Source organism: Argentina silus (genome assembly GCF_951799395.1).
Source record: "Argentina silus genome assembly, chromosome: 16".
In the NCBI taxonomy this organism is placed as follows: domain Eukaryota; kingdom Metazoa; phylum Chordata; class Actinopteri; order Argentiniformes; family Argentinidae; genus Argentina; species Argentina silus.
The window spans coordinates 15,860,132-15,872,273 of record NC_139670.1 but is presented as its reverse complement, the minus strand read 5'-3'; the positions used below and the strand labels follow the sequence as shown (position 1 = coordinate 15,872,273).

The window sequence follows — 12,142 nt, the reverse complement described above, 5'->3', positions numbered from 1 at the left end:
CATTTCTTTGACCTTATTATCAGTGCATTATTGTGCCTGTGCATATGTTATGTCTTGGGTAGCATAGTCTATGTCTCATAACCTCCGGTATGCTTACAAAACACATTAGTCATAGAAATAACTCTTCACACTTTTGTCAGGTTGAAAGTTTTGAAGGGATTACATATTGAATGTACGCCTATGTGTTGAAATCTAACTTTTGTAGCAGAGGTGGATGAGTAGGTTTCTTGAGACCTGAGGATATACTTTCAGAGTTATGGCTTAAATCCAGTTGGCGAGCAAGGTCTAGACTTGTTCAGACAGCCTAGGTTCAATACATGTCATTTACACCCGCATGAAAACCTATGACATCATTTGTTAGAGTAATACTTTACAGTAAGGAGAGGAGACATTAACAACCATAAACAAACATCCCAATAAACTATTTAATGTACTGCATATTCACGATTGACACTCGAATGGATCCCGTTGCTAATTGAAACAAGCTGGGTACCACAAAACCAGAAACTTCCCAAATGAAGGCCCTGGTCTTTGACTCTTTGTAACAGTAAAATGGATGCTGGGAAAAAAATCTAGGACCAAACTGTTCCCCCTCAGACAGAGACAATCAGCATACTGTGGGCTGTAAGGTATCAACAGATACTTACTGGTCTGTGTGTGTTTTTACTTTGTGCTTTTTATGCACGCCTCCCCGGCGAAATCGTGTGATTAAAAATGTACTATCCCGGAAATGTATCAACAGGACATGCGTCTGTGACCGAGGATGGGTTAGGAAACGTCAACACTGCCATATTGCTCATGGTGTGTGATTCTAAAAACCACCCGCTTTGACGCATCCTGGCTTGCTTCATACTTTCAGTTTCAAACAAGTGGCATTGGTTCTTTGTCATGAATGTGCTCACTCAAGATGATTTTGAAATTTGGGTGTAGTTGCCATGTGCTCAACAACTCGCACTGAAATCAAGTAGTTTATTTTTTCCCAGCTCCAAAGTCTCTTACAGACATCCAAAGGTATTACCATGGCGCTGCCCCATTTTTGGCATTGAGACTGAATATGTAACAGCGTTTAGTCTCTGAAATCATCTTTTCATCCATGTAATCTGCCTGCCTGCCTGCTTGCCTGCCTGTCTGTCTGTCTGTCTGTCTCTAGCCTAACCCCTGGAGAGGATTCATTATTATACAATCATCAAATCCTGACTTGAGAGCCACAAAATAGCTGTGGAGTGTCGGCTACATTGAACCAGACAGATAACACGCTCCGTGTTACGTGGCTTTCTTCTGTCCAGTATCGGCAGGTTTCTCAAACGCTAAGCCTCCAGAATCAACTGCACCATCAGTGCTCACTGTTCTCTACCTACCCGGGGTTTTTAGTTCGTCCCTGTAGGCTATTGTCTTCGTTCGACACATCCCAGATGTAAAGTGAAGATATAAAAAGACGAGGAGCCAGACAGGTGGAGGAATAATGAGACTGGAGGACCCAGCCATTGATGCTGATCTAAAAATAGTCCCTCACAGGTGGGGAGGCACTTTCTTTGTCTTTCCCGGTATGAACACAGATGGTTAATTAAGGTGGAACTGATGGAACAGTTATGCTGTTGGTGTTACTAGAGTGCCTGGTCCACATTCTTCAACAGCATAATATCCTCAACACACAAGAGAGCAACAGATAGAGGCTTAGTTGTTCATTCTCTCGTTTGCAAAAAAAAAAAAAAAGACCCAGAGGTTAAAAGATCTGCTTTTTTGCCCGCATCAGTGGTGTTCCACTTCCCAGAGAGCAATAGTGTCTTTGTGTTGTCATCCCCTAGCAGCTAAATCTGTGACCGGTTTAGGCCCAGATAAACTAGGTAGACGGGCTATCGGCATCCACACGAATGAGGCCAAGCATTAGAAATGATCTCTTCTACCATAATCACTACTAGGCCGATCTGTCTCATAGCGTAGGTTGAAAATGTAAACATAGGCTTATATTTGTTTAGTTCTAATGTTGTTTTGGGGGAGGAGGGGTGGTGGTGGTTACCCCCCAATCTCTCTGTGATGTCCTCGTGAGAAAAACAATCTTATCACAAACACATTCCAAATGGACGGGATCAAAAAAAAAAAAGTTGCGATACAATGCTTGCATGATGAGAAATATACATAACCTCTGGCTCCTCCATCTATCCTGGGGAACACCCTTGACACTGAACATTGGTTCGTTCACTAAACACTTTAATGCTAAACAAAAAGAGTGTATGGATAGTGGAGTCTGCGACTCTTTCAAAAAATGTTTATTAGATTGTGTTATTCTGCACCCTACTTTTGGGGTATGGGTATATAGTTTCTACTCTCTATAGGCCACATCACAATATTCAAAACTGGACTGTGTAGAGACGTCCGCTCACTCTAGAAAATGGCCACTGTGGATGGTGGGGCCACTCACCTGAATGGGCAGACGAGGCCTGTGAGCTTAGATGCTCTTAAAACACACACACACACACACACACACACTCTCTCTCTCGCTCTCTCCCTCTCAGAAGTAATCAGTGTGTCTGTGGTCCAGAATGCTCTTATCTGATGCAGCCATTTAGGCCTGAGGGAAGCCAACTTATAGATGAAGTGATGGCGAACAAGGCTGATTACCTGAAATCAAGATGCCATCAGACAGACACTGTTGTTGTGTTGAAATGAATAATGCACACGCATAGAATTCAAGGACATCTTGTAGATGCACAAGTAAGGCTAACAATGTTTCAACAATGAGGGACATAAAAAAAACATAATTATAGCAAACATTCTGATTTACACTTCGTTTCCTCTCCTCCTCCATTCCCAGGAGATTACTCCTTGCATTTTACAGAGTGAGAAAAATGCGGAAAAAAGAGTTGAGAATCAGAAAAGGATACAATCTGAAAGTGAAATGTAAAACAGTTTTGGTTTTGCTTCTGGGACACTGCCCAAAGAAATCCCATTATGGATTTTTCTTCTTTTCATGTTGAGTTCAGTTACTGAGGAATTGACTGCAGACAGAAATTGTCACTGTTTATTTTATGTTATTTATATCCAAGATTGAGGTGGACATTGCTATAGTAATATGTAACCTTTTAATAAAGACCAGAAGTTGTCATTTACAACATTTCTAATACCTAACGGAACATACCACCTGTTTTAATGCTTAGAATGAGTTAAGGCCTTGTTTTCACAATGTTTGGAATTAAGTTGTCAGGCTAGTTTTCGTAATCATCTGGTTTAATCATCGAGTAACAGAATAACGTATTTCCATCCCGACTGAGTGAAAAGAGATGGCTGTTAGAAAGGGTGGTGTCTCAAGAAAATACAGGTGTGAAGTATAGCCTAGGGCAAGGTACTAGTTCATAACTTAAATATGGTTTCGGGTTGTATTGTCTGGAACCATGTTATTACACTGTGACGTTAACTTGCACCTGGGGAGTATTGTGCAAGAGTTTGATGGGTTTGATGGGTTTGGGTGGTGGTAATCTGTGCTCTAGATCTATTTAAGTACGTACAGGACAATGGCAAGCTTTTTGGTATCCTTAGCAGCAAAACAATGATCACGCTTTATAATATATCAGGTAAAGTATTATTGGGAGGGGGTTTGTTTGGTCTGGGAGGTGTTGTGTATTGGGTCCTGGGAGGTGTTGTGTATTAAGGTGTTTCTGGTGTATTGGCTCCTGGGAGGTGTTGTGTATTAAGGTGTTTCTGGTGTATTGGGTCCTGGGAGGTGTTGTGTATTAAGGTGTTTCTGGTGTATTGGCTCCTGGGAGGTGTTGTGTATTAAGGTGTTTCTGGTGTATTGGGTCCTGGGAGGTGTTGTTTCTGGTGTATTGGGTCCTGGGAGGTGTTGTTTCTGGTGTATTGGGTCCTGGGAGGTGTTGTTTCTGGTGTATTGGCTCCTGGGAAGTGTTGTTTCTGGTGTATTGGGTCCTAGGAGGTGTTGTGTATTAAGGTGTTTCTGGTGTATTGGGTCCTGGGAGGTGTTGTGTAGGAAGGTGGTTCATGGACTGCCTGGTATTTGGGCTAAGCCAGGACTGTTTACATGAGCTTGGTTTCTATTTATAGACTTTGATGATTATGAAACCCCAAGTGTATCATGTCCCTCCACAGATTTATAACAGGGTCAACTCAAGTGGAATGGACCGGTTATGGAAAGATTTTTATTTAGAATTGGTAGCATGAATATTCACGGTCATATACATCCCCAAATCCCAATTGCTGGATGTTTACTGATTTTGATAGTTTTACTTTTGTTACCCTAAATACTGAGTCAAGCGTGTTTGATTTCAGCTAGACTGAATAATGGACACAGCCATAGTTTTAGGTAGGCTGTCTCTGCCCATCACTGACTGAGTAGGTCAACGTCACATGAGGCAGAGGTTGTCCTGAAAACACCTGATCTAGGATCAGATAACGCGTGTGTGTGTGTGTGTGTCTGGTTGGCTGAGGTTGTGATGAAGTGCATGTGTGTGTAGACTGGCATATCCCATTGTGCGTGCGTGTGTGTGTGTGTTTAGTGGGCTTGACTGTGAAGGAGGGAGGAGGGGGGCATTAAGAGGTCAAATCACGCTGTTTTGGTTTCACCGACAACTGCTGCTACTCTCTTCCAGACAGCCAGAGCATTTGCAGACATCTTACGTTCACGGTGAGTCACCGAGACTGGGTCAGGGCGTGTGACTCAGTGTTTATCAGTCAAAGGGTCATAGTTATTCTGGGACTTCACAAGGCCTGAATTAAATGATCAGCGAGCTTCACATTCTAAAATCGATCACATGACGTATCCCTGCAGCCTAGGGATATTTCATGTCCTCTTGGCCATGACATAAGACGCACTCACAATAGTGTATCAGACAAACATCTGACATTGAGGTTGAAGAGCACTATATTAGCACTATATTACCATGATTATCTGCTAATGATCTCAGCTATTCCCAAGATATGGGTGTGGGAATGAGGACCGTCTGAACTTTTCTGTTTTACACTTGATAAATGAAGCTTATACATGTGGTGTCTGGCTGTCTGCATGACACAAGCCAACCAAAAGAATAGACCCTCACACATTGGCCCGCTGTAGGGCATCCCATGTCATTTCACTCCAGCTGAACACAACAGGATGAACTTGTACGTACCCACTCCACAGATGACTAAGCACATTCCCCACCCACAGAGGGGCAACATGGAGTCCACAGGAAGTGGGCGCTGAAAGGAGAGCCACACAGACAGGAAGCTATCAGGGGAAGTCAATAGGGGGGGGGTCATTATTATTATTATTGACGTGGCAGGAAGTGGGGATTAACACACGCACAGACACCTCTAACTGCAGCTGGTATGAACACAATGGTCACCACAGGCTGCATCTCACTAGTCAAAAGTGGCTTTCATTGCTAGTCTCCTTGAACCCCATCATGGGGCTCTGATATGCGTTAACTGGACTTCCTCGTCGTCACACCATGTTGCTTCCACCTGTCCCTGTGTTTTTGGCTTCAGCATAGATGAGGGAGAGACGGATAGAAGAGGGAAGTTGAAATGCATCCACCAGAGCATGTGATCAAGCATTATGCATAGGTTACAGTGCTTGAAGTTCAGTCCACTGCTATTCCTATTCCTAGTCCTAGTCCACACGCGTATGTCAATCAGCCACCTCATCATCTCACACCAAATATATGGACCCTACAGCTCAAGTTCTTATTTTTCATTCATACTTTTTTTTGTGAAGCAAATATTGCATTTAGGCATCCATTTAGGGAAACAACCGCCGTGCAATCACAGAACAGGATGGTCCAGGAGTGGGTATCGGATCCGGTTCCCGAGGGTCGATGTACGTTGTCGTGAATGTTGCGATGGGCAAAGCCACCTCAGCCGAACTCACTCACTCACTCAGAGGAGTTTGAAAGGGCAATTGACTCCAGTTCAGTCAGTGAAACGGCATGGTGGAGTTTATGAATTAACCGTTAAGCGAAGTGGACGGACTCATACTGGCTCCAGGGCTTGACTGCAGAAGACCTGGGAGAGATTTGGGCAGAGGCAGAGTGAATTACTGCAGTGGAACAAACGCATCAAATATTCATGGAGACACAGTGAATAATTGAATCGTTGACTCACCTACAGGTCTTAATGCTATGCCCGCTAGTAGAAAGTATAGTCTGTCTTCTCCTCTCTTCTCCTCTCCTGTCCTGTCCTGCTCATGAATAAGCATTGACATCTGCACACTCAATACGACCAGGCCCTCCTGCAGCATTGCCTCATCAATCTCACTTCTGTACTCTGTGTATTCTCACAGTGTCCGTCTATTAGATCGAGAAGTACTGTAGCCTAGTTGTCCTAGAAGTACTATAGCCTAGTTGTCCTAGAAGTACAGCCTATAGCCTAGTTGTCCTAGAAGTACAGCCTATAGCCTAGTTGTCCTAGAAGTACAGCCTATAGCCTAGTTATCAGAGAAGTACTGCCTATAGCCTAGTTGTCCTAGAAGTACTATAGCCTAGTTGTCCTAGAAGTACTATAGCCTAGTTGTCCTAGAAGTACAGCCTATAGCCTAGTTGTCCTAGAAGTACTATAGCCTAGTTGTCCTAGAAGTACTATAGCCTAGTTGTCCTAGAAGTACAGCCTATAGCCTAGTTGTCCGAGAAGTACTGCCTATAGCCTAGTTGTCCTAGAAGTACAGCCTATAGCCTAGTTGTCCTAGAATTACTATAGCCTAGTTGTCCTAGAAGTACTATAGCCTAGTTGTCCTAGAAGTACTATAGCCTAGTTGTCCTAGAAGTACTGCCTATAGCCTAGTTGTCCTAGAAGTACAGCCTATAGCCTAGTTGTCCTAGAAGTACAGCCTATAGCCTAGTTGTCCTAGAAGTACAGCCTATAGCCTAGTTGTCCTAGAAGTACTATAGCCTAGTTGTCCTAGAAGTACAGCCTATAGCCTAGTTGTCCTAGAAGTACTATAGCCTAGTTGTCCTAGAAGTACAGCCTATAGCCGAGTCATTAACAGCCTGGATAGTATGGAGGAGTGTTGGCACAAATGTTAACGATGCTTAAATGATTATGAATACTCACAAAATAGGGATTCAAATATCTTGCAAGATTGTAATTTGTCTTAATGCCTCTTGCATGTGTCGCGGAGGTAGTTCAGTGAGTCGAGCGTTTCGACCGAGGTTAGATATTAGGTCGGTCTCATCGGTGTCGTGACTCATATCAGCTCCTGAGGTAACCGCAGAGAGGACGGGTGTCAAGGTTGGGGTGGGGGGGAGGTGAAGTGTAGCGGAAATAGTTTATTCTTGTGTGGTGAGTAACCTTGCCTGAGACCTGCAGACTCCTCACTCCCACAGGGACACCCGCTGCATGCCGATGACACCGAAAGTTGCCGTACTCTGAACGTACCCAAAAGTCTCCTGGTGTGAGGCGGCATCTAACTGGCCTCTCTCTCTCTCTCTCTCTCTCTCTCTCTCTCTCTCTCGTGTTTTCAGGTTGACAGAACCCTCAGGGTACCTCACAGATGGTCCAATCAACTACAAGTATAAGACCAAGTGCACCTGGCTCATCGAGGGCTAGTAAGTATTCCATCCCACCCACTTGCTCGCAATGATCCCAGCCGTGTAGCTCACCGCAACAAACCGTTTTGCTACATCCCAATAGTTAGTCTTTCCTTTGTTTTTCGCTCCTCGCTTACTTACTCAAAATGCTTTGGAAGAGATGATCTAATGGGAGGAACCTTGGATCTTCTCCTCCACTGGGTTTTGAGAAACAAGCGAGAAGAGAGGATGCGAAGAATGGAGGAGAGACTATGGGGACGTCTGTGATGACAGACAGTATTAAGTCTGTTATGGGAAGCAAATGTGAGCTACAGATTATTGACTGTCATGACATCTTTTATGCCATGTGAACTTTTGTCAGCTTCATAACAGATTCCTCCAGATGACTGGAGGGAGAGCAGAATTTAAGACAACACCAATCATTTTCACAGGGAATAATGTTCCCGAAAAAATCTAGCCCCAGGAGCCTTCTGTCCTCCATTTAGCATGAGTGGGTACATCAGTCGTGTGGGTTAGCATGAATACATTTAGCATCAGCACAGTAGTATTACATCACTCTCCTCCTCTGCGGGAACCAATCAGAGACTCCTTCCTTATGACTTATTCACACAATCTCCTGTTCTTCTCTCCCCCCCCAGCCCAAATGCAGTCCTCAGGTTAAGATTCAACCACTTTGCAACAGAATGTAGCTGGGACCACATGTACGTCTATGATGGAGACTCCATATATGCCCCTCTGGTTGCTGTATTCAGGTGAGCGCTTTGGTGAGAGTTATCATGTGACCACACAAGGGATTTATCATTTGCCCTTTTCACACTGCTGAGCCGAACCGAACCGAGCCTAGCCGAGACTCTACTGTGCTGATCTTACGTATACACCTTACATATACACCACACGTATAAAACCATACATATACACCATACGTATACACCATACGTATACACCGTATGTATAAAACCACACATATACACCACACATATACACCATACGTATACACCGTACGTATAAAACCATACATATACACCACACGTATACACCATACGTATCCACCTTATGTATCCACCTTATGTATACACCTTATGTATACACCTTATGTATACACCACACCATACAGTGCTGGAGAGAACAATGTGAAAGACATTTGTGTTGGCCCCGTCGTATGTACAGTAAAGTCCCATTTGGTGTTTGCAACAGACCTGGGCGAAAATAGCAGTAATGTTCCCTTTTCTTTCGTACCACGACCAACTGTTGCACTTTCGGTAACATTAACACACACGTTATTATCTAAATCAAGTGTGTGACCTGAAGTGCTGAGGCAGCGTTGAGTGACATTCCCAAACCCCCCCCTCTGCAGCGGTCTCATCGTGCCGGAGGTACGAGGGAACGAGACGGTTCCGGAAGTGGAGACCAACTCCGGCTACGCACTCCTGCACTTTTTCAGCGACGCGGCCTACAACCTGACAGGATTTGAGATATTTTACTCGTGAGTGTATCCTTGTTTCCGAACTGTCGATGTGGGCTAAAATATGCTGGCCCGCAACTTCTGTAGTCACAGCTATTGTGTGTGTGTGTGTGTGTGTGTGTGTGTGTGTGTGAGTGTGTGCGCGTGCGCGTGTGTGCATGCACTCTATTTCTAACAAGATAACAGACATAGTGATGCGTAACATTACATTGAACAGAGCAATTATTCAACGGAGTAGAAATGTCTTTCAACGATTTCAGAAACGCTTGCAGTCGGCGCACGCACACATTTTCTTCACCGACAAGAAACAAAACACTGAATGAATCGATGGTGTCCGAATAAATGAATGAACTACCTCTCGGTGCCCCCGTAGGATCAACTCGTGCCCCAACAACTGCTCGGGCCACGGCAAGTGCAGCACGGGGAACTCCATCGCCAGCCGGGTGTACTGCGAGTGTGACAAGTACTGGAAGGGCGAGGCGTGTGACATCCCCTACTGCAGAAACAACTGTGGCAGCCCCGACCACGGCTACTGTGACCTCACCGGCGAGAAGCTGTGCGTCTGCAACGACAGCTGGCAAGGTGGGCGACGGGACCGCACCGGATGCCCCCCCCCCCCCCCCCCCCCCCGTCTGGCTCCCTCTGTTTTTTTGGGTTTTGTCTTCCCTTCTCCTTCTCCTTCTCGCTCTCTCTCTCTCTCTCTCTCTCTCTATCCTTTAATCTCTCCTCTCTCTCTGTGTTTATGATACTCTTCCACCCCCCCATCTGCTCCTTTCTTTCTCTCTGTGTCTCCTCCTTTTCTTTCCCTCCCCCACTCCCTCTGCTCCAGTCTCTTCTTCCTCTACCATGTCTTGCAGCTCACCATCTTCTGTGAAAGATGTCTAAAGTGCCTCGTGAGACGTTATTGATTTCTACTACACTCTCTGGCGCCCCCAAGTGGTATCCCACTACTATTCAGCGTATTGTGGGCCATCTTTCATAAAAGCAGTGATATGTAGCGATTACCACCTCATCCCAGAGGTCCAGAGGGCTAAGCTTTCTCAGTGGGATAATGATTACAAGGCATCAAAGCGACATTTTAATCTTGTTGACGGTTTGACACCAGCCTGTCTGTACCCACACTGCAGCCTCTCCCACATAAGCGCCCCCGGGGGAGGGAGTCCGTGGGGGGAGAGGGGGGGTAATGACTAATCCATTAAAAAAACGACGTGTGAACTAATGTGCCATATTTGATGTTATGGCCTAAAGCGGATCGGGTGTGTGTCGGGTGGAGGCTCCAGCTGGAATACCCCAAAAGACCACTTGCTTTCTCAGTCTGGGTTCAGAACTGGGTTCTCACACACACACACACACACACACACGCGCACACACACACACACACACACACACACACACACAGTATGTCCTGAATCTCCTGCTGTGTTTGTCTAAATACAGGTCCAGACTGTTCTCTGACGGTCCCATCGACTGAGTCCTACTGGGTTCTGCCCAGCGTCAAGCCCTTTGGCACCTCGCTGGCACGGGCATCCCACAGGGCTGTGGTGCAGGAGAAGATCATGTGGGTAGTGGGTGGATACACCTTCAACTACAGTTCCTTCCAGATGATCCTCAAGTAAGTTTTTTTTTTTTTTTTTGTCCCAGCCCGATGTTCATGGGGATTTTGCTGTGATTCGGCGTGAATGTCCAGTGTGTGTGGAAAATGGAAACGGTTGTTTTTGTTTTGTTCCAGTTACAACCTGGAGAGCGGTGTCTGGAACACAGTGCCCATCAACAGCGGCCCCCTGCCCAGATATGGCCACTCCCTCACCACCTACCAGGTGATTACACACACACACACACACACACACAACCGCCTCTACACAACTGCTCCAAGACATGTCCCCTAGCAACATAGCTGTTGTGATGGTTCATCAGGTTTTTACTGTTCACTCATAAGGCTGTCAACCCCCAAAAATGCAACTTGCCCCACTCCTCCTTCTCAGTCAATCATCGCACGGTGGGCCCCAATTTGATTCAGCAAATAGTGCTGAGCAGAGCAAAAGATACATTACTATTCAAAATACTCCACAGTGTCTATTAGAAATATTACGGTAAAGATGGCCGACTTTGGGGCCCTTGGTGTTCTTTTGTATAGCACATGTTGTACATGAATGCAATACAGTGCACTTCAATAAAAGTAATAAATTCCAAGGAACGTAATACAAACTGACAAACCAAAAATTCCATAGTGCACTATAGAGACTAATGCAATGCAATGCAATAAAATGGTTGGCTCACTGTTCCAACAGCTGGAGCCCATAATACCCAAAAGCAGCAGCCTCCCTTTTCCCTTTTTCTCCTCTCCTCTCACTCCATTTCCTCCTCCCCCCTCTCCCTCTCCCTCTCCCTCCACAGGATGACATCTACCTGTTTGGAGGGAAACTGGAGGCAGGGTCTGGCAACGTGACCGACGAGCTGTGGGTGTTCAACGTGCCCAGTCGGACCTGGTCCCAGAGGACCCCCAGCCCGCCGGCCCACGGCCAGATCTACGCCGTGGAGGGCCACTCGGCCCACACCGCCACGCTGGACAACGGAGAGGCCGTCATGGTGGTCATCTTCGGTTACTCCCCCGTCTACAGCTACATCAGCAATGTGCAGGAATACAACCTGAGTAAGTCCTCTGCTTGTGCTGTGAAAGTGTTTCTTCTAATTCATGGATGTGATAGAAGACATAGAAAGTCAGGGGAAAAAAACCCCCCAAAAAAACCTGGGATATCGGTCAAATTAAATGGTGTAACAACAGAAGATAAAGCAGGAGTTCTGGATTCAGGAAAAAAAAAATCACATTTTCATCGCTCTTAGGTGTATTAAAGCTGTAAGGAAAATACGGACCAGAGAATAACTTTTTTTGATATGGACTTTATTGCAGGGAACAGAATTTGTCTAGCATGTTTCAGATAAGCCCTTATAAAATACATGGTGTATATGCAGATTTAAAACAAACAAACACAACACTACCAGGAGATATTTTATATTTTATCACTTCAGACTCATAATGCTGGCGTTACACAGGATACAAAAACAGCAGTGTACAGGTAATACAGAACATACATACACAGGTATACAGATACACATATCCATTATAGGATATCTCCAGTCCCTAGCATAAATGCTTTGGCATATTGAC

The 12,142-nt window shown here is 45.2% G+C and overlaps 1 protein-coding gene across 1 annotated transcript in view; it reads left to right on the top strand.

The window, feature by feature from the left end:
- The window catches only part of atrnl1b (attractin-like 1b), an 87,074-nt gene that overhangs the window by 586 nt on the left and 74,346 nt on the right, over nucleotides 1-12,142 (top strand). Inside the window, exons 2-8 of the mRNA XM_083687372.1 lie at nucleotides 7,449-7,532; nucleotides 8,153-8,266; nucleotides 8,869-8,997; nucleotides 9,350-9,558; nucleotides 10,414-10,588; nucleotides 10,706-10,793; nucleotides 11,371-11,626. Of these exons, the coding sequence (XP_083543498.1) occupies nucleotides 7,449-7,532; nucleotides 8,153-8,266; nucleotides 8,869-8,997; nucleotides 9,350-9,558; nucleotides 10,414-10,588; nucleotides 10,706-10,793; nucleotides 11,371-11,626 (1,055 nt within the window). The remainder of the gene's footprint in view (nucleotides 1-7,448; nucleotides 7,533-8,152; nucleotides 8,267-8,868; nucleotides 8,998-9,349; nucleotides 9,559-10,413; nucleotides 10,589-10,705; nucleotides 10,794-11,370; nucleotides 11,627-12,142) is intronic.